The 21,468-nt window shown below is 51.7% G+C and overlaps 1 protein-coding gene across 3 annotated transcripts in view; it reads left to right on the top strand.

Annotated features, from left to right (window-relative positions):
* Positions 1–76: 76 nt before the first annotated feature.
* TXNDC16 (thioredoxin domain containing 16) overlaps positions 77–21,468 on the top strand; it is a 38,526-nt gene continuing 17,134 nt past the window's right edge. For 2 of the 3 annotated variants that reach the window (XR_008466390.1, XM_054201214.1), the window contains exons 1-13: positions 77–639; positions 3,883–4,086; positions 5,033–5,115; positions 6,211–6,284; positions 7,660–7,734; positions 8,018–8,139; positions 8,666–8,756; positions 9,891–10,047; positions 11,415–11,581; positions 12,811–12,871; positions 14,250–14,385; positions 14,862–15,008; positions 15,497–15,556. Coding sequence is in view for 2 of the 3 variants with exons in the window: in XM_054201214.1 (XP_054057189.1) it covers positions 594–639; positions 3,883–4,086; positions 5,033–5,115; positions 6,211–6,284; positions 7,660–7,734; positions 8,018–8,139; positions 8,666–8,756; positions 9,891–10,047; positions 11,415–11,581; positions 12,811–12,871; positions 14,250–14,385; positions 14,862–15,008; positions 15,497–15,556 (1,423 nt within the window). In the remaining variant the exon portion in view is untranslated. The remainder of the gene's footprint in view (positions 640–3,882; positions 4,087–5,032; positions 5,116–6,210; positions 6,285–7,659; positions 7,735–8,017; positions 8,140–8,665; positions 8,757–9,890; positions 10,048–11,414; positions 11,582–12,810; positions 12,872–14,249; positions 14,386–14,861; positions 15,009–15,496; positions 15,557–21,468) is intronic. The other variant, XM_054201215.1, reaches the window with a different exon arrangement.

Genomic DNA, 21,468 nt, shown 5'->3' with positions numbered 1-21,468 from the left:
CCCTTTCTTCTCCCGCCCCTCGCAGCGGCGGAGCGGAGGCGCCGCCTCTCCCCGCCCCGCGGTGCGCCTTGTAACGGGGGTGCGCGTTGTGACGGCGCTCCAGCGGCCCTGGGGACCCTCCTCAGCCACCGGGGGGCCCCGCTGCAATACGGGCAGAGAGCTCCCCCGCCTGGTGGGGTCGGCTGCAGCAGCGGTGTGCCCACCGGGGACGGGGGAGCGTCCCTCGAGGGATCCCTGGAGCTGCTGGGGGGACCCGAGGACCCCTTGCAGCCTGCCCCGGGGTGCGGGAGGAAGCCCCACCGCCGTAGGTTGGGTCTGCGGTGTCTCTTCTCTCTGGGCAGCGATCCCTATGGCTGTGGGGAAAGCCCAAGGTGGGTGAGCATCCCGCTACCAAGGTCTCGGCTCAGGGCTCGGAGATCCCACCGCTGGAAGCGCTGGACTGGACACCCCCCCGTCTGTATTTTTGGCACCCCAGATTCTCCAGCCCTACAGCCAGGCCACCGACTTCAGGGGACTGCTGAGGCCCAGGGGAGACCTGGATGGGCGGTGCTCTCCTAGCAGCCATGGTGGAGGGAGGAGGACGCCAGCCTTGAATGCTCAAGACACCCAGGGACAAGGACTTCAGCTCAGGACACTCAGGTAGGTGACATCCCTAAGCCACCTTGGAGGCAGCTCGGCAATGTTGTCCATCATCACAGTTGTCCATCATCCCTGCCAGCTCCAGGGACTTTTTGGGGGGGCTGGTCCCCAGGGACAGACTGAATGGGGACAGCGGGACAGCAGCAGTGGGTGACACCGTGGGCTCCTCTCCCGGTGTGGTCAGAGGGAAAGGCTGCAGCGTGTGCCTCCCGCGGCCTGGGCTGGCCAGCAAGGCCCAGCAGGGATGCTGGATGCCGGGAAGTGAGACCTGGAAGTGAAAATGAAAGTGAAACTCTCCAGGAAGTGGCAGTAGATGGAGCATCCCTGCGAAAAACCCCAGCGAGGCAAAGCAGCCTGGGCAACAGGCCGGGATGCGCTTTGAGGTCAGTTGTGTTTCCCACCTCTGCACGGCAAGATGCTGCTCCCGCAGCCGCCCCTCGCCCCGTCCTCATCCCCTGAATGCAGGCCCCTGTCTCGCGTGTCCACTGAAAAACAGACAAATCTGACGCAGGGGGTCAGAAGCTGGGGGAGAGGAGCTCCGTTATCTTCGGATGTGGTGTGCCGGCTCTGCCTCCGCTCTCGTCAGCCGCCCTGGCGCGGATTTGTGCCGCAGGCTGATTATGCAGCAATCTGCAACGTCCTTAAAACGCTGCTGGGTGAAAAGTGCCGCCTGCCTGTGCACGAAGGGCCTGGCAGCACTGCGGGTGGAAACAGCGTTTGTGGATAAATGCAGGATAAACACATGGGTTGGGGCAATCCCAAGCGCAGATCTGGGCTGGGCAGAGATGGATGGAGAGCAGCCCTGAGGAGAAGAACTTGGAGGTGTTGATGGATGAGAAGCTCAACATGAGCGGGCAACATGCGCTGGCAGCCCAGAACCCCCCCGCAGCCTGGGCTGCATCCCCAGCAGTGTGGGCAGCAGGGCAAGGGGGGGGATTCTGCCCCTGTGCTCCACTCCGTGAGACCCCCCTGCAGTGCTGCCTCCAGCACTGGGGCACCAACAGCAGAAGGACACGGAGCTGTTGGAGCGGGTCCAGAGGAGGCCCCGGAGATGCTGGGAGGGCTGGAGCCCCTCTGCTGGGAGGACAGGCTGAGAGAGCTGGGGGGGATCAGCCAGGAGAAGAGAAGATGAGAGGGGATCTCATCAATTCTCATCAATATCTCAAGGGCGGGTGGCAAGAGGATGGGGCCAGACTCTTCTCAGTGGTGCCCAGCGACAGGACAAGGGGCAACGGGCACAGACTGGAACAGGGGAAATTCCATCTCAACATGAGGAAGAACTTTGGTTGGATGCGTTCCTGTCCAACCTGCTCTGGGTGACCCTGCTTTGGCAGGGTTTGGACTAGATGCTCTCCAGAGGTCCCTTCCAACCCCTGCCAGTCTGGGATTCTGTGTGACTTCGGGAGAGGTGCAAGGAGGGGAGCAGCATCATGATGTGGATGGGGATGTGGAGAGGGCAGAAGGTGGATGCTGGAAAAACTGCAAGAGCCAGAGGAGACATGAAAAGAGATCGGGGCTGGGTAGAACCTGGAGTTGTGTTTCAAACTGCTGGCACCCTCCTCCAGGTATAATGCCGTCTTTGAAGTCCAAATCACTGGAGGCTGCTCCTCTGGCCTTGCCTCCTGGACAGCAAGCTCTCCCATTTGACCCGGGCTGGTTCCCATGTGCCAGGATTGTGTTTACTTTTCCATCCTGCCATAGCCAAGTTTGTCATTTAATAAACATCATCCCCCCAAGCCCCGATCTCTGTCACCTCTGTAAGCCAGAGGAACAGATGGAAGGGCAAAGGATCAGAAATGCCTGGCAATTCCCAAAGCTGGAAGGGTGAGAAGTGGAGACTTTCAGATTAAAACAAACAAACAAACAAATCATGCTTTTCTCAGCTCTGGCTTTGTTCCTTTGTGCCGTTCAGGCCTGATCCAAACTCCTCGCCTATATGAGAAGGTTGAGCATGCCTGGCTTTCGCTAACTCCCCACTCTTGGAGCAAGGCAGAGGGACTTTGCCTGCTTGTTTTTTGAGCGCTTGAGTTTGGGTTCGTCACAGAGCAGCGATAGTAAGCTGATGGCATCTGACGGGGTGCTGGAGGGAATGACAGTCCATGGACACAGGGGCAGTTGTTAACGAAAACAGCTGCGGCTCACGATGCAAAGCAAACAGCATGGCTTCAATTCTGGCTTTGTCTCTTTGTTGACCAGTGTCCAGCCACGCTCTAGCACACTCAGCGGCAAAGACCAATTCCTGAAGAGCAGGCTGCGAAGGAACCTGGTATTAAACAGGGGAATGAAGTGGGAAGAAGGTGTTTTCTCATCCCGTGGTGGTTGTCCACACGAAGCTCTCCTGAGACCTTTAACCTGAGCGAGAAGAGTTACATAGCTGTGGTGGGGAGGGCTGCTGGTGAACCCTGGCAGCAGACTCGCACGCTTGGTCTTTGCCCTGTTCTCTGAAGCATCTCACAAATTTCCTTGGCTCCTCTCCTAACCAGCTCCACGTGGAGACCTGGCGTGGAAGGGAAGCTGCCAGGACTGCCCTCCAGCCTGGTCATGGGTTTGGCTCCCGTGCCACCCACGTCAGAATAACATGAGGCTGGAGCAAGCAAGACGTGACAAACCCGAGGAGTTTGCATGAACCCCTCTCCCGTTTGGTGGAGGTGAAACCTCGAAGGGCAGAGAGATGGGGCAGGTGCTGGGGGAGGGATCTGGGACCTCTCCATGTCATTTGGCTTGATCAGAGGTCAGCGACGTGGCCCGTCCCTTTGTGAACACCTCTTTCAGTGGCACATACAATCCTAGTGGCATCCTCAAAGCTTTTTAACAAGAATTGAGGCAGTTTGGGTGGTTTATTTTTTTTTTTTGTATGCTGCTGTCACTGTTTTCTGCCCGTGCATCTAATTTCTGTTTGACAGAAAAGAAAAAAAGGAGGGAAGAAAAACAGCCCTAAATTGAAAGCACTGAGTGTCCATGCACTTGCAGATACTGCTCAGAGGAAAGTGTACCTTGTATATATACCACTCAGTATATATTTCTTATAAATACCACTCAGATGACAGCCTTTGCTGTCATCTTAACAGTTGTCTGAATCACCTGCTGTTCTAGTGACTAATTCATGACGTCCTCAAGATGTTTGTGTCACATCTGGAAGTTACAGTCATGCTGCGCCTACCTAAATACAAGACACTCGTATATATATGTTTGTGTATATATAAATAATATATATATATATGTGGTTTTGATTTTTTTTCCCAGTTGTGACTCTCCCGTGCCTGGAGCTGGTGACAGCCATGTCAGCCCAAAAGGACAGATGGGTATCTTCCTTCTCTTTCCTGCTCTTCTGTGCTTCCTCCATCCCAAGGCGGGGAAGCGCGAGGCTGCTGCAGGAGCTGAGCCCCCAGGAGTATTTCAGTAGCTTGCAAGCCGGCAGAGCATCCCTGGCTTATTTCAGCCATCACGGTACGTATTTGACAGTGTGTGTTTACACCAGCCTGGGCTTTCAGCCCTTTTCGTGTGAGGGTGTGTGTGAAAGCGGAACAAAATGAAGAGGTAATTCCTGAGCTTTTTGAACCCAAAGTGATTTTTGAAGAGCCAGTTGAGCTCAGCTGGTAAATCTGAGTTTGCACTGCCCGACAGGCAGAGACCTTTTGGGGTGGGATCTTCCCTTGCTCTGTCCCCAGGCACACTCCTTCAAACCTCTTCAAACCTGGATTATTTTCTGGAGGTACCATGGAAGAGAAACCCAGCCCCCTAAGGAGTTGTCCCCTCAGACAGGGCTGGGTTTCTTTTTTTTTCTTTCATGGTACCTCCCAGGAAAAGGGGGATCCCTTGCACGCAGAGGAACTAAGAAGGAGATCCTTGGCCTTGCCTTTGTTGTTCTGCTCCTTCATGACTCCCAAGTATGGTTTCCCAGAGACATCAGCGTGGGCTGAGACACCAACGCAGCTCCCACATCAGCACTGAGCATGTTAGAAAGGAAGGTGGGGAGTCTGTGGGCATTTCTGTTGTTGCCCATACCTTTGTTTCAGTAAACACCTTACTTTTTGAGTGAGAGCAAGACTGTATTGTGTCAAGCACTGTCTTAGTGCGTGGCAGGAGGATGCTCTTGACTCTGAGGACTTGCAGCCCAGCCCAGCAGCACCCATCTGACAAAACCAGTCCCGGCCTCTGTCTCCCCCAGCCAAATCCTCGCAGGCACCTCCACCCGCAGCGCACCACGGCTCCCTGTTTGCCCTGACCCTGGTCTGCTCGGATGTCCCAGGGAGGTTTGGACGGGGATGCTAGCGTGCTGGTACCACGCCAGAATGCAGACAGTGCTTGCCCTGAAGGTGCGCTCATCCGCCTCATCCATAAGGGGAAGGGATGGAAACCAGCTTTTTTTTTTTTTTTTTTTTTTATGTTTCAGCTTCTCCTGGTGCCCAGCCCTTCTTGGAGCAGATTGAGAACTCGGCCGAGGCCCTCCAGGACTATGGCATTTCGGTGGTGAAGGTAAAGGGGACAAGGAGCGGGACAGGCTGTTTCTCCAGGTTATTTCTGTGGGGCTTCCTGTGGGGTGGCCAGAACTTCTCTCGACTCTTCTTATGGGACCCCACAAGTAAACAGATGTTGGCTGAGCAGGGCATCCCATTTTATCCCTTGCCCTGGCCTTATGTCTGCTGCTTGTGGGTGGTGTCACATCTTCTGCCTGTGGGATACGGGCAGGTCCCTGCGTCCCAGAGAGGCTCGATGTTGCGCCTGCGTCTCCAAAGGCAGCAAAGCAGAGGGCTGGCAGTGCTGTCGGTCGGCCCTGAGCTGCCCCTGACCTCCCAGTCCAGTCCCAGTAGACGAACTTGTGCACTCTGATTGCATTCATGGGTTTAGGGGACATTCGGCTACTCACATCTTTCCTGCAGATCGGTCTTTTTCCTGGGCAACTTACCAGGTTTAACTGATCTAATCTGGCCTCCCAGCAGCCGCATGGGGTGCATGGAGTTGCCAGGTCGTTGCTTTGTACCCAGGGACATGGCACAAGGGAGAACACGGTCCCCAGCGTGCCCAGGAGGGCACCAGCCCGCTCATCTCACTCAGGCGGGACTTGCCCGACTCCCTCCACGGCTCCCTCCTGCCAACTCAAATGGCGAAGAGGGACGGATGGCGTCTGTTCACTTCTTTTCAATTCAGTGCTATAAATATTTCATATGAAGGGATTTTTAGTGGAAATCTTATGCGGATTTAGGTGAGGGAATTACATATTCAGGCAAGTGTAATTAGATAATAAGAAGTGCTTATATATGTGTGTGTGTGTATTTAATTTCCTCCAGATACAGGGTGAGTTTAATAAGCAAGCAGCAATCTGTCACTTTGCATGTGCTGGGCAGATCGTAAGATCTCTTGATCCCATCTGACCCAGTTCAAGGCAGGCTGAGCTGGAAAACTGAAGCACAAACTCCAGCCCCCAGCTCTGGATTCCATTTTATTGTATTTTCTCCCCCAGGAGGTTCGGAAAGGCTGTATTTACACCCTTGAATGGAAGAAGGCTGTAGCGCTGTATGCTTGTAGTCATTTGTGGAGCTGAATGTCTAATTAGATGCTTTCGATGTCTAGGTTAATTGTCGCAAAGAGGATGTCTCAAGATACTGTGGGAAAGAAAATACGTTAAGGAAAGCCTACCTGTTCAGGTGAGGGGGATTTTCGGGACACCACACTGTGATTGCTTCCCAGTGCAAGTCTTTGGAGGAAACCCTGTCAGGGATCAAAGATGGCAGCGTAGGAAGACAGGAGCCATGAGGGCAGCAGTGATACACAGAGTTTAGCGAAAAGGACCCCCGATAGGTCCAACACAGGCAAAATAGATGCTTTGTCCTCAGTGTGAAACCTCCCGTCCTGCCCCATGTTCCTCTGAGCAGCAGAGGGCTCTGCTGCCACATGAAACCGTGAGGATGGAAGTCCTCCATCAGTGTTCTGTCCTTCTGGCCTTCCACCACCAGATTCCTCCAGAGTTACACTCAGACCACTAGGTTTTGGGTCTAGTCCTTGAAAGAAACACTCTTTGGTCCTCTTCCTGTTGGCGTGGTTACTTCATCTGCCCTGGATGTGAAGGTTTAGCTCTTGGTCTCTCCAAGAGGTTATAGAATCATAGAGTCGTCTAGGTTGGAAAGGACCTTTAAGATCATCGAGACCAGACATCCACCTAACACTGCCAAACCCACCACTAACCCGTGTCCCTCAGCACCACGTCTGCCCGGCTTTTAAATCCCTTCAGGGATGGTGATTCCACTGCTTCCCTGGGCAGCCTGTTCCAATGCTCGACAACCCTTTCAGTGAAGAAATCTTTCCTAATATCCATCCTAAACCTCCCCTGGCGCAACTTGAGGCCATTTCCTCTTGTCCCATCGCCTGTTCCTTGGGAGAAGAGACCGAGCCCCCCTGGCTACCCCCTCCTTTCAGGGAGCTATAGAGAGCGAGAAGGTCTCCCCTCAGCCTCCTCTTCTCCAGGATGAACACCCCCAGGTCCCTCAGCCGCTCCTCACAAGACTTGTGCTCCAGACCCCTCACCAGCTCCATTGCCCTTCTCTGGACACGCTCCAGCACCTCAATGTCTTTCTTGTAGTGGGGGGCCCAAAACTGGACACAACACTTGAGGTGGGGCCTCATCAGTACAGGGAGACAATCACTGCCCCAGTCCTGTTGGCCGCACTGTTCCTGATACAGCTGGAAGCTTCTCCGTGTATCAGCTCAGTTCTCATTGACTGTTGTATATGACCCGCAGAAACATTTCCAGCAGGGGTGGGGGTCTGCAGGGTGATGCTTGGTATATAGAGACCTTCTGTCGGTCTGTGGTTCTCAGCAGCAGTCCCCAGAAGCTGAATGAAATGGCAGAGGTGACTTCTCTGAAACAGCGTTGCCTGGACCCCTGGTCCTGTGAAATCCCCACATTTCTGACATTTTCTTTCCAGCAGATACCTGGAGGTATTCAGCAGAGCGAAAATGAATTAAGAACGTGTAGCTAGTCTTCCATAGTTTCTTTGGTGATGTTCTTTCTTCCCTCCCCAGAGGCAGCATGCTGATCAGAGAGTTCCCTACCGATGCCTTGTTTGACGTGAACTCCGTTGTTGCTAACGTTTTGTTGTAAGTACAGACCAGGTGCAGCTCTGTGAAATAATTTACTTTTCGTTTTCTCTTGTTGATATAAAGTTCTGCAAAAATACAACCTCCACGTATTCCAGAGGCTGCCCTCAGCCACGCAGAAGGCTGCTTCTCTCTTTGGGGTGCTTTGACCCTGTTATATCTATGCCCATGAGTTGACTCACCAGCACACGTCTGGGCAGCTGTATTTGGCTGTGAATCTTCAATCTGCCCAATTCGCTCTTAAAACGAAACAGGTGCTAATGAGTTTTTTCTGACTCCTCAGTGCCCTGCTCTTTAATGAAGTTAAATACGTTGAAACACTGGCAGATCTTCAGAACATTGAAAATGCACTGAAAGGGAGGTCAAACATGGTCTTCGCCTATGTACCAGCTACTGGGACAGCAGGTATTAAAGCTCAGCTTTTCATCTTTGCCCTCTTCCCAGAGACTTTTTTACTAAGATGGAAGGGATCTGGGTTTCTGTCCCCAAATCCTGCAAATGGAGGATCAAGAGAACCTGAAAGGGCCACCTAGACACGAGTTCTCCGCCTCTGCCTGTCTTGGTGTGTTTCCAATGGGATCAGGCGCACGGGAAAAGTTTTGCTGGGAGCACACAAACTTTCAGAGATGGACTTGAGAGGGAAAGCAAGCCAGGGGTTGCCGTCCTAATAAATAAATAAACAAAGCCATTGGCAGACCACCTCTGGTTATGCAGCAGAGTGGGTTCACTTACACTATCTGGGTGTTTACTGGGCATCACCAACTGGGTTCAGCTCCACTTACTCAGTTACCTTCATAGTGTGTCTTCAAACAGCTAGAACTTTTTCCTGAGAGTTTCTGAAAGCCTGGGCATTGATATTTACAACTGGGAAGGGTGAAGAGGGAGATCTGGAGGGAGCTGGGATGAGTTTGTCTTGCCTTTCTCTTTCCAGAGCACAGAGCCGTGATGGAGGCGGCTTTTGTCTATGGGACCGTCCACCAGTTTGTTCTGACAACTGAGGCAACGCTGCTGAGAGACACTGGGTATGTCCAGAGACACACGCACCCCCAACCAGGTAGAGCTGCTCCCCTGTGCTGTTTGCTCTACTCTTGGTTTCTCCGATTCCCAGGTCAAATCTGGGATGGCATTAGGGTGTTACGCCGAGGGTGGACAGTCAGATCTGGTTTGCTGTGGCCCACTGCAGTCAGGAAACGGAGCAGAAGGAAGGTGGGAATACCACATGGCATGTTGCATCTTCAGCAAAGTGTTTATACAACGATCTGCCTGCTTTCACAGGTGGCACCAGGGCAGCCACCAAAGCTGTCCTTCCCCAAGATGCCACCCCATCCTTGCAGGGCAGTGATGAGGGATAACATTTTGTGGCTGCCACTAGATGGCACGGTTGTCATTTGGATAGGAATTTGCTTCATTCTGCTTAAAGCAGAGGACACCAGCAGGCCATCTCCTCAGCTGATGAAACGGTGGTGGCTTCCCCAACATGAATAGCCTTCAGCCAACCGGGGTGGCAGGCTTTGGGGTCTTAATACTAAACCCTGCTCTTCCACAGGGAGATCTTAAAAGCCTTTACAAAAAGGTGATCCCTATTTTAGAGGTGGGGAATGGGTGCGTAAGGAAAGAAATGTGACCTCCCAAAGCTGACCCGCAGGCTAACACCAGAGCAGGAACCACTAACCAGGGAACCAGCCAGGGAACTCCATCTCACCGCTTCCTTCGGTGCAGCCAAACCCAATGCTGTTCAAAAGGTGGAATATTCCATATACAGTCTGTAAGATGTTGTCAGTGAGGTAAAAGACATGAGCAAAGCTGTACTTCAGCTGTCCTTCTGCCAGGATCTCCACTGGAGTGGCGTGGCTGGTCCCACTGAGAAAAGCTTAATTTGTGTCCTTCTTGAGCCAAATATTCTGGGATTGACATCATTTACACCCCATGAGCCAGGGGTTTTGTTAGATGTCCAGCACAATTCTGAAAAGCACCTGGACACAATTGTACCTGTTAGTAATAGGAGTCTCGAAGACGTCCCACAAGCCTGCCAAACCCTGAACTTGAGGATCATCTGCCCTGTAGAAGATATCAGCAAACACGGCCATTCTGTCAGGGCGTATTAAAACCCTATGGTGGTCCCTAGCTCACCATGGGTTTTGTTTTCTCTCTCACAGCGATGATGAGCCTGATGTGGTGTCTGCTCGGCTGTTGTTCTGCCACTGCCAGCGGGCCACGGACCTGGCGCAGCCCTGCAGGAGGACAGCCATGGGGCAGGCCCTGACGATGCTCAACATCCACAGGCACCTCAAGCTCATGGGGGCTCCTCTGGTGGTATGACCGGGGAAGAGGAGCCACTTGGGCTGTAGGCATGAGGGCAGCTGGGGGGGACGTGAGGACGAGGGAGGTGTGAGCAGAGGGCAAGGCTGAGCGTGAGAATCTGCTCCTTCCCCGTGAAGTTAATGACAAAACTCCCAAGTTGGGTCCAAGCAAGGAAGAGGCATGGGGCTGGACAGGAGCGACACTCCATTGCGCTGCTCAGCTTGGTTAGACCTTTCCAGGCACCGGTGTGTGCTCCTCCAGTTGTCTGTAAGCACCATGAATGGGAAGAGGGTGGAGGTGCCCCTTGGACTTTACTGGGACATATAGAATAGCATAGCATAGCACAGTTCAGCTGGAAGGGACCTATGATCACCTAGTCCAACTGCCTGACTGCTTCTTGGCTGACCAAAAGTTAAAGCAAATTATTAAGGGCATAGTCCAAATGCCTCTTAAACACTGATGGGCTTGGGGCATCAGCCACCTCTCTAGGAAGCCTGTTCCAGTGTTTGAGCACTCTCATGATAAAGAGATGCTTCCTAATGTCCAATCTAAACCTCTCCTGGAGCAGCTTTGAACCATTCCCACATGTCCTGTCACTGGATCCCAGGGAGAGGAGCTCAGCTCCTCCCTCTCCATGTCCCCTCCTCAGGAAGCTGTGGAGAGCAATGAGGTTGCCCTTCAACCTCCTTGTCTCCAAACTAGACAAACCTAAAGTCCTCAGCCGCTCCTTTAGGCTCCCCGCAGGAGTCTCAGCACCCTGGGGAGATGGATGCCAGTGATTCATGCCTTGGTGAGCACAAGGGACAGGAGGCTTCATCCTATCTCCTCTTCCCACTGGGCAGTGAACTTCAGCAGGCCTCCAGTTCCCACTGGTGACACCTCTGCCCAGCCAAAAGGATGGGTAGGTGAGCTGGGAAGTGCCTCCTTCACCCAGCCTCCTGGGTTAGGCCCGTGGAGGGAAGGTGCTTTGTTAAGCAGCTCCGTGCTGTCATGAAGCAGCACGTCCAAGGCAGGAAGGGAGAGGATGCCAGCTCTTGCATGTTACGGCCGGGGTTTTCAAACTGCTCTGGGGAATGGATGCCAGATATATAAAAATTAATAGGGATTTGACATCTGGAGTTGCTAAGTGACAAAGAACACGCATAGTAAAGCCCAGGTTTTTAACAGGGAGGATCATGGCAGGTTGGAACAGTTTAACCAGGGTTGGGTGGGTTCTGCTTCCATGGATGTTTTAGTATCGGGGTTGGAGGCTTTTTCTCGAGGGTATCATTATTTCTGTGGCTGGGGAACACACGGTGGCTTGGGCTGTGCAGGAGAAGAGTTGAGGCACCTTCAACAGTATGGAGATGCGCTGCAGTATGACCATGTCTCTTCTCCAGACAGAGGTTGCGGAGGACCCAGAGAAGGTTTCCACCGTTCACTTACAGCTTGGGCTACCACTCGTGTTCATCCTCAGCCAGAAAGAGACCTACGAAGCTGACAGGAGGACAGCAGAGTTTGTGGCCTGGCAGCTCTTGGGGAAAGCAGGAGTTGCCCTTTTGTCCAGGTATTTGCTTTCAGGTGGTTTGGGGTTCTCCTTGCTTTTTGTGGTGTTTCTGAGCTCAGTTGACCCACAGCCAGGATGAGAGTCAGTGGGCTAATTCAGATTTGCGTGAGAGGCAGTAAAACTAGGCTATATCCGGCAAGAGGATGTCGCATTTAAGAACTTGTCCAGAATCAGATTAGTTTTGTTTCAGACTGACTGGAAGTGTAGAAATGTCAGAGTCTCTTGCTGACTTAGAAGTGGAAAAACAGTCAGACTAAGAGCGATTTTGGAAAGGAACCTTAGCACAGATGGAAGGCTTGTATTCTGCCCTCAAATTAAGGGCAGAAGGAGATCCAGTACAGGAGGTAGACTGTGGGTGCTGGGATGTGACAGGGGTCTCTGCTCAGCAAGCAGTGCCTCGTCAGTCAACGAGGGCTCTCCAAGTTAGACCAGCACGCTTGTTCCTCAGGAGGACAGGAGACACGCTTGTGGCTGGACATAGGGTGGCTGTGCTGTGGAGATCCGTTTACTTCCTCTGCGGTTGACCACCAGTTACTTATCTCTGCTCCGTGGGCTTGGGAGCATTTGCAAACACCAGACTGGCTTATGTTTGCAAATGCTTCCACAGTGTCCTGCCAAAGGAGGTGTGCAGCCCCAGTAGGCATGGTTGCCTTTGGAGATGTCTGCTGGCAGCTGTGCAAACAGGAGGAGATGGAGGAAGGGTGGGTGTAGGCTCTCTTCTTCCAGCATTCTGCCACCACGGTACCTCCCTGTATGGATGCACTTCCTGGATGCATTTACTCATCCAACCAAAGCCAGGATGGGGCTTTGAGCAACCTGGTCTAGTGGGAGGTGTCCCTGCCCAGGGCTGGAACTAGATGGTCTAGGGTTGGAACTAGATGATCTTTAAGGTCCCTTGCAACTCTAACCATTCTATGATTCTATGAGCTGAGGTCCACCAGCAGATCAGCTGCACTGGGATGTGGCTACCAGTGCATGAGCAAAGACCCAAATCACAGAAAGGGAATCCAAACCCCTTGCAAAATAGGCACGCTATGCAATGCAGTCCCACCAGGAGGTCACTTGGAGCCTATTTCTCCACCACTGACATTGATTCTGGGTTTCCTGCAAGTTCTCAGGGCCCTGAAGCACAACTCCATGAGGATGAGGTGCTGCTGAGAGAGGTGGGCTGAATGGAGGGGGTGACCATGCACAGCGCACCATCTAATGTTCACTTTGTGTTTTGAAAGGGACCTCGTAGATTTGAACATTCTGCTCCGGTCAAACGTTGCTCTCAAGACACCGGATGAGGTTAGATGCTGGATTTCTTTGTTGTACAACTTGGATTTCCCTATCTGGGCATGGTGATCTTCAGAGGTGTTGGGGTGTTGTTCGGCTCCATTGTTATTTGACGGCCTTCCCAGAAGCTCGAGGGGAAGTGTTTTTCCTTTGATGCACGCCTGTATTTGGAACTGCCCGAGTTTGGTACTGCAGAGCAATTGTGCCTGCTAGTAAAGATAAAATATTGAGTTTATTTTGGCTTCAAAACGTAGAGTGACATCTCCATTATACCTTAAGGCAACACAAGGTTGTGAACTACCTAAGGTAGTAGTCCAAGTGCAAATTCTCCAAAGGTTTGGACTTCTAGAGGCTCTTGCCCGCTTAGGAAAGGCGTTCAAAAGATGGGAGAGGAAATGGGTGTGAAACTAAGAGCAAACAACCCAAGGTCTGTGCTGAACTGATGTAACCAAATGCCTCTGGCAGTGATCTGGGAAAAGGGCAGGGTGTAAGTTAAATGAGGCTGATCAAGATGAGCTAAACTCTGGAGGGACCTGACCCAGCTTGTGAGGCAAGATGGAATTCAGCGCCGACAAATGCCAGGCAGCACACATTGCCCCAGATCATCCGAACTGTCACACTTGTGATTGCGAAGATACAGGATCAGACCTGAACGTGGGCGTCCCCTGAGGGCTTCCCCTACCCTGCTGAGAGACGTGCACGTTGTGTTTCTCCTCTTAGAGCCAATGGGAGGTGCCAGCAGTTTGTCATTTCTCTCAGTTCATTATAAAATTCATTTTCTCTGAAGTGCCTTTCGCTGAGAGGGTGCCAGAACTGGTTTTAAGCCGGCAAGGTCTCATTTCTGAGAAATACATTTCACCCTTTTCTTTCCATGGGTTGGCTGCCCATGTTCGCTTGGGATCACTCTACTTTGTGGAGCTCCATGAGATAAAGGATTTTTTTGTGCTGGTTTCCCAGGCTGTGATGGGCTGCTCTGACCCAGCCTGGCCCCTTTAGAGGGGGGACAGCCGAGCGGCCCCTGTACCTCCCCAAACTGGATGCGTTTACTGGCCGCTGGGCTTTTTCTTGCGGTGGTGGATCTATGGTAAGATTCTGGGAGGTGGAGCGGGTGTTGGCTTTCACCACTCCGAGCACCGGATCCCACATAGCCACAGTTTCTTCTTGGCGAGGAAAAATTGATGTGGAGTGAGAAAAACTCAAGCGCAGGTGAACCTGGATCAAAGAAACACACCCCAGAAGCTCCCCTGTTTCGCAGCTTTAGGAATCTGCTGATGTACCCCCCAAAAAAAGCAGTTGGATGATGGTGCCCCATAAGCATTGAGTTCGGTTTGTGGACAGAATAGGCAGAGGGTGATGTTTTCCTCTCACCCATTTATTCTGTTTTCTTTAGGGAGTGCCAGTCAAATACCTGGTCTTGGAAGACACTGATGAAGTTATAACCCTGGTGGAAGATAAAAGCAAGGTCGGACAAATCCAGGAGGAGGAGGAGGAGGAGGATGAGGATGAAAAACAGAACAACAATCAAGGTGTGCAACTAAACAGTGAGAAGCTGATTGTCATCAGATGGGACGTGCAATCCGCATCTGCCGGACACATGCAGGCATATGTTAAAGCGTTAGAGAGCACTTTTGCAAATCCAAGGCAGACCATCACAGTCACGTCACAGTTGCACAAATAGGCTCTTTAATTCTCTGCAGATCGCTGGAGTTTTGTGCCGGACAGGCGTCATTTTTACGGGAAACACCAGGGAAGAAAATCGGCAGCTGTTAAAGGAGCATTTGCAGAGGTGCTGCCTGCGGGACAGGGGTGCTTCTGCTTGAATGCATCCAGCTTCAGGGCCGTCAGGGTTGAAAGTGCACCCAACGCTGTGTCCTTTTCAAGCATCAGAAAAAGTGCCTCAGAATTAGAGGAGCTCCTGCCTTACCAAAACGTGCTGATGGGGTAGCCCGGGGGTGGGGGGCTGTGGCTCATGTGTTCACGCGCGGCTGTGGGTCCCTTGCAGACATTCAGGACGACCAGGTGGTGGAAGCAGTTTCCAGGGACAAGAAGCGAGAGCTGCCCCTGGAGCAGATCCTTGTCCTGACGGAGGAGACCTTCCACTCTGCCCTCCTGGAGACTGCCCGGACGGTGGTGCTGTTTTATGCCAGCTGTGAGTATGAAACGTGGCCCGGCTGTCCCTTCTCTAAGCTCGCGCTTCTCAGTATGCTTTCCGTAATACGATGATCCTGTCGACAAGTTTTAATGATAAATAAATGCCACATCCTGCTCCGTGGGCCCCCAGCCAACGTTAGCAATCAGATTAAATCGGTTCTTCTCCTCGACTGATACAGTGTGAAGACAGTATCTCTCAGTATGGAAGATATCAATGTTCATAGGTTTTTAACCTTCATTTTACAGGGACTGAGTGTAGGACAAGAGGGGAAACTGTGGTAGCACGGGCGCATGGGCCAGCCTAGACAACCTGGTTGCCATCTGCTGCACAGAAGCATAAAGGCCAATTTTCCGTATTTCTTTCAAGCTTTTCAGATCTTGAAACACCTTAGGATGCAGAGAATTGTAACGTGACTATCAGAGAGCGGGGTGGGGCCGGTCTATCCCCTGTACGTCCTTCAGGGCTGTGTCTCTCCTGTGTTTCAGGGGAGGCAGTGTCCCTGTCAGTGCTGCGGTCTTACACCGAGGTGGCTGATCACCTGAAAGGTAAGGTGCCACAGGTCTGAGTGCTTTACAGCTGGCATCCACCTGCCCTGGTCCGGAAGACTGGGAGGACGTTGGTGGTACCTCATTCCTTCACCCAGAATATACTCATTTTTTCACCCTCAAACGCTTAAGGAAGGCATACCAACATCAGGTTGCTTAGGAAGAGTCCTTTGTTTCTTATTTAGGGATCTTTGTGGTCCATTTGTGCCTCTATAAAGTCGTGGGATTGGGAATGCAGCCTTCTGCAGTCACCTTACGTTGGTGTAAACTGGTACACGCCAGCTGCCCGGACTGCCTTGCAGCTGAGATGGCGATGTTGGTGGGCAGAGTGACAGCGTAATGGATGGTGGTGATCGTGGTGGTCATGTTGGTGGGCACCGTGACTGCTAGATGAATGATGGTGATGGGTGGTGATGTTGGTGGGCACCGTGACAGCTTGATGGAGGATGGTGATGGGTGGGGACGATGATGGTGATGTTGGTGGGCAGAGTGACTGCCTGAGGAATGATGGTGATGGTGGTGATGATGATGATGGTGGGCACAGTGACTGCGTGATGAATGCCCAAGTGCATGGGCAGAGCACCAGGGGCAGTGGGTGACACGGGGGGGCTTTGGAGCAAGGAGGGACTGTAGCTTGCATCACGGAAACAGGGTCCTGTTTGTGCCCCTCAGTGCAAGGTCCTGCACAGACCAAGTAGATGCACTACACGCTGCACAGCAAAGCAATGTGCTGGTGGCACATCAGATCTCCTGTTCTTGGAAGGACTTGATCTGGAAAGGAGCAGTAATTGGCCCTGGTTTTGGTGGAAAGCGTGACAGACAGGTGTGGGCAGGCCCAGATCCACCAGGGCAGGACGGTGGCAGAGGAAGAATTTACAATGATGATGCCTTCAGGGCCTGGAGACCGGCTTAATTACATGGGGATTCTTGCAGACGGCCACAGAACTCCATAAATAACACGTGACAGTGAAGACTCGGCAACACTTAAAGACAGCACACCTTGGGTAGTCTGGTAGTAAAGGCAGGAGGGAGTGATCTTTCAAGAGGGTCTGAGCAGTTCCTGAACAGCGTAAGCCCCAATTCAGCTTCTTCAGGTCTTCAGCCCCATCCCTCTCTACAGTTAGTGGAGAGAGGTGTGTTATTCTGCACATCCATCATTCTTACATGGGCTGAATCTCTTCCAGAGGTGCCTCTTTCTGCCCCTGGCTGCAGGGGACACTCAGGTGGCTTCATCCCCAACTCATTGCAACGCAGTGGGGAAGTCGCGTGGAACCGGGTGAAAGCTGTTCTGGCATCCTTGAGGTGGCTGGTGCCTTCTCTTGGTTTTTCCTTCTTCATCAATGTTTGTTTCTCCTAGTGATGGCACTTCCCTGGGACTGGGCACCATGTCCTGCCGGGTGCAAGCAGGATTCAGGCTGAGCTCTCAGCAGTGGGGACGTGTCTAGAGTCTGCAGAGGACCCAGCCAGCTTTCTGGGAAGCAGATGCAGTGGGAGTTGCTTACGAGAAGCCCTCCTGGGAACGCTGCAGACAGTGCTGTGGTTTGGAAGAAAGCGGTTCTGCATTCATAGTTTGCATGAAGGGAAAGTCACCGGCAGCTTTGATCTGGACTGAAATCCTGGGAATAAACAGGAAAGCTTAGGAAGGGTTGTTGTTGTTGTTGTTAGAGACGTTATGGTTGTTGATGGTTTGGGGTTTCTTTTAGACTCCCCAGCAGTCAGCCCAGCTAGAGGAGCAACCCGGGAGAGTCAGTGGATGAAACCCTGCCTCTTCCTGAGCCAGTGGTCAAACCTTGGCTGATTCCGCGCGGCCAGGCTTGCACCATGTGTTTTTTGTATCATTTGATAACAATCTCGGGATATATGGACGCATCCACAGGCAGATTCTCCACAGAGATTATGGACTGATTGGGGTCAGAGCCTTCCCTCTGTGATGAGTGAGGTCCTACCAATGACTCCCAGGCCAGATGTGACCTGTGGAATGACTCCAGTCTGCTTTCCCCACTGCAGCCTCCGTGAGGTTGGAGAAAGGCTGTGTTAGTGGATCTGGAGATCCTTTGTCTCTGCTGCTGAGGGAGCCTCCGTTGCAGGCAGGGCTACCAGGGGAGCTGGAAGACCTAAAAGGATGGGGGCCCTGGGCTCTCAGTTATGGCCGGGATGAGGGAAGATACAAGGGGCAGAAGTCTGGACCGGGAAGAAGAGCTTGATCTATGCAAGGTTGAGTATAAAACATCGGATATGTCTTTGGGGCAATCTCTCAGCTCCCCCAGAAGCGCGGGTGTTCCTGTCTGCTCTCTGGGGTGGAGCTTTCTTCCTAAGGGCTGAGAAGCCAAACCAGCTGTCTGAGCCGTGAATCACCTGCTCTAGAGATACAATTTGAGTTGCAGAACCAGGTCCCACTTTTAATACCAATTCTTTGTGCAAAATGGCACTGAGAATAGGCCACATGAGATCAAACACAAAGGGATGGAGGAGGCTGGGGACTGGAATGACCCTGTGAATCATCCAGTAGCAGACGTCCAGCAGATCATCACCAAATTAAGTTTATAGTCCCCCAAATGTTTTCCTTTTGTTGAGAGATCCAGTCTAGCAAGAGATAAAGAGAAGCATCTCCGTCTTGCTGAACTGAGCACCTTTTCTGCCCTTCCAGCAAGAGTGTGCCATCGTCACTGCCACTGGGGCTAACAGCTGCCGCTCTTGGTTTCTTTTGCAAGATGTGGATTTATGGAAGCAGCACCCTGGGACAGGAGAAGAGGATGTGAAGGTGAGACAGGGCTGAGCATTTCTTAGGTGCGTCATTGGCCTTTTTTTTGCAAAGAAGAGAGGAAACCAATATCTAAGAGCAACATACTGTGATGAAAAACAGTTCTGCTTCCCTCTTCTGTGCACGTGGAGTCTTCGTGACCAATGGCTTCCAAAGACAGGGGCTTGAAGTTGGAGTTCAAAGGCATGAAAATCACAATGTATATTCATGGAACCTAAATCTGAAGTAAGATTTTAGAAGTCCATTGTGTGATGCTCTCCGGGTAGTCATTTCCCATTCCGTATTGGATTCCTCCTCTTGAAGTGCAGCACTTCACACATAACTTACCTCTCTTTCATCTTGGACCGCTCTTCAAGTGAGCTGTTTGTGATTTCAGTACTGCCTTCCAAAGGTTTAGAAGTTTTAAGGGATTCTTGCAGTTTCTTGTTCCCTGTAGCGTTGATGATTTGTCTTGTCCTGGTTTTATAAGACCCCTAGGACAGACGTTCTCACTGTTGCTGGTTTTGGTAGCACCTAAAATCATGGAACGGTAGGATCTTCTGTTCCTCTTTCACCCTTCTTCCCACGCAGCAGCTCCTCAGTGACCACAGGGCTGAACAGTCTGTTGCTGAGTTTCTCAACTCCTGAAACTGCTGCGCAGTCATAATTAATAATATGGTGCAGATTGGGATGGGAGGGTGGTCATCCTGTACAAGGTGTTCCTCAGGCCAGACGGGGCTCCTTTGGAGCACTTTTGGTAAGTAGTCCCCCAAGGTAGCCTCCAGATACTAAAACTCATATTTGAGGGACCTTAGAGCAGCATTGCAACTGACTTTTAACAAGACATCTAAGCCCTGTTTCCGTGTCGTTATTTTTCAGAGTTGGGCAAGACGTAAGATTCTGTGGTAACAGATGATGAGAACCAGCTATACTGGACCAGTGGTGTGAAATAAATCCAGGGCCAGGCTGTTAGTGCGAGATGTTATTTCAGAGCCTGGAGAATGACACAAACCATTTCTGCCCTCGGGGAGTGTTTTGACAACTCCGGACCGTCTGAGTGGAATTGCAGACCCTTAGCTCTGTGCTGCCGCTGGCTTTTTCTGTACAGGAGTTTGACACAAGGCAGAAGGGCAGCAAACTCCTCTTGTGAGCTGCAAAGCAGAACCTGAAATGAGGTTCGCAGAAAATGGTCCGGTGGGATGCCAAGGACATAGGGATAGGGGATAGGGAGACATGGTAAGGTCACCTCTGCGTTCACCCCTTGTCTGTGGAGATGCCTCGCCCATCCCTGGCAGGCACATTTCTAACCTGTGATTAAAAAACCCTTCCGCAGCTTCTCTGCCAAAAAGACTCATTTCTGCTTGGTTCTCAGTAGCTTGTTTTAATATTTGGTCAAACCTCCCTACCTGGGAATGGGTTGTTGCTTGTCCTTGCCCAGCTGGATCTCACTGTCGCCTCCAGAGCTGACTTTACACATTGTTAGATTTTATTGTTTCTTTTTTCCGGGCAATTTCCAATCAAAAGAAACACGGTTCTTTGGGTTTTTCCTCAGGAGGCACGTCTTCCAAACTTCTGCAGATTCTCTCTCATCTGCTTAAGCCTTTAAAAAAGGATGTGTTTCCCAGCCTGACTCGCTGGGCTCTGCAGGGGTCTCACCAGGACAGAAGAGTGTCGTTTTCCTCCCGTGTCTTGCAGGCGCTATTGAGAGTTCATCCCAGAACGAGCTTTGCCCTTTCCTGCAGCACTGTTGATATCTGCGCGCCCTGAGTGTTGTTACACTTGGCCCTTCAAATTGCTTTCTGCCCTTTTGGGCTTGGGATCCTTTGCAGATTGGATGTGTGGGTTTTATTCCATCAGCCAGGCCTTTGATGAAAATAGCGATCAGAATCAAACCCAGGACAGACAGAGAAGAAAGCTTGGCTGTTTTGATTGTTTTGGACGGACTCTTGAGAAATCCTCATCACCTGCCCTCACCCTGGTTTCTGAAGGCCACTTTGCGATGGTCTGCCTCCCTGTGCGTACTTGCCTCTAGGTTTCATCCCACCTTTCCCATGTAAATCTTGAATCCTGATCAAGGGAATTTAGGGAAGGCATGAAGATTTCTGAGATATGGCATTCCTGCAGTGGGCATGGACGACGTACGGCCCGAGGACTGTACACAACCCTGCTTGTCCTTGGTCAAGCCTGCAAGTAGGTAGGAGGCAGGTCAGGCGAGGCTGGCAACCAAGGGGTGGTGGCTAGTGAAGCCGGTGAGGGTTCACCTGCCAGCTGGTCAGCACGGGCTTAGCCATGGACCAGCAGAAGCGTGTGCTGGTCATTGCCCAAGCTGCAGATGAAAGAAAGGCTGAGAAAGACAAGGGCGTGCTGGAGCTGCAGGTGGTCTTGGGCTCCTGGAGAGCATGCAGGGACCCAACCTTCATTTGCTTCACTGCTTATGAATCCTTGAGCTTATTGCTTTGGTAAGACCCATAAAAAGCTTTTTTAGTACCAGGAACCAAAATTGGACTGACTGCTCTGTAATTCCCAAGTGCTCTCTCCCTTTCCTTTCCCTTACCTGTGAGACCCCAGGCTCTTTCTTAAGGTCCTAAAGGTACCTGCTAGTGGCTTGGAGATGAGCAGCTTGCATAGGTAGGATAGCGTGAATGCCATCAAACTGCCGGTCTCCATTACATCTGTCGTGTTTATGTCACCTTTAACTGCTCCTTGTGTGTTGGGCTCCATGCTTTTAGGTAGAACGGACACTTTTCAATACTGAGCACCTTTATAAATGAAAAATCTTTGAATGCATCAGCCTCCTCCATGCCAAGCTTTATCTTCCCTCTTTCCTGTAAGTGAGGGCCTGCATCGTTTCTTTGTCTTGGCCTTATTCCTAAGGTATTTCCAGTACCTTCCTTACTGCCTTTTGTGCTTCTGGACAGTTGCCTCAGGGTTTCATGGTGTTCCTTTGAGTAACCAGCCAGATGTGAATGCCTCTGGGAATCGCCTTCTGAGAAGTGCAACCGACCACTTCCCTGACTTCATTATCTCCGTGGTCTGTTGTTTGGATCAATCCACACCTGCTGGGGGGTACTTAACACATGCGCAGGCTGGAAATAGTTACTATTATCCTCAAAAAGTGTAAGGCATATCCATGAATGATTTCAAGAGGGGGATAGCCTGTGCTCAACGGGGC

The sequence above is a fragment of the Rissa tridactyla genome, chromosome 4 (genome assembly GCF_028500815.1).
Source record: "Rissa tridactyla isolate bRisTri1 chromosome 4, bRisTri1.patW.cur.20221130, whole genome shotgun sequence".
In the NCBI taxonomy this organism is placed as follows: Eukaryota; Metazoa; Chordata; class Aves; order Charadriiformes; family Laridae; genus Rissa; species Rissa tridactyla.
This window is presented reverse-complemented; position numbering and strand designations above follow the sequence as displayed.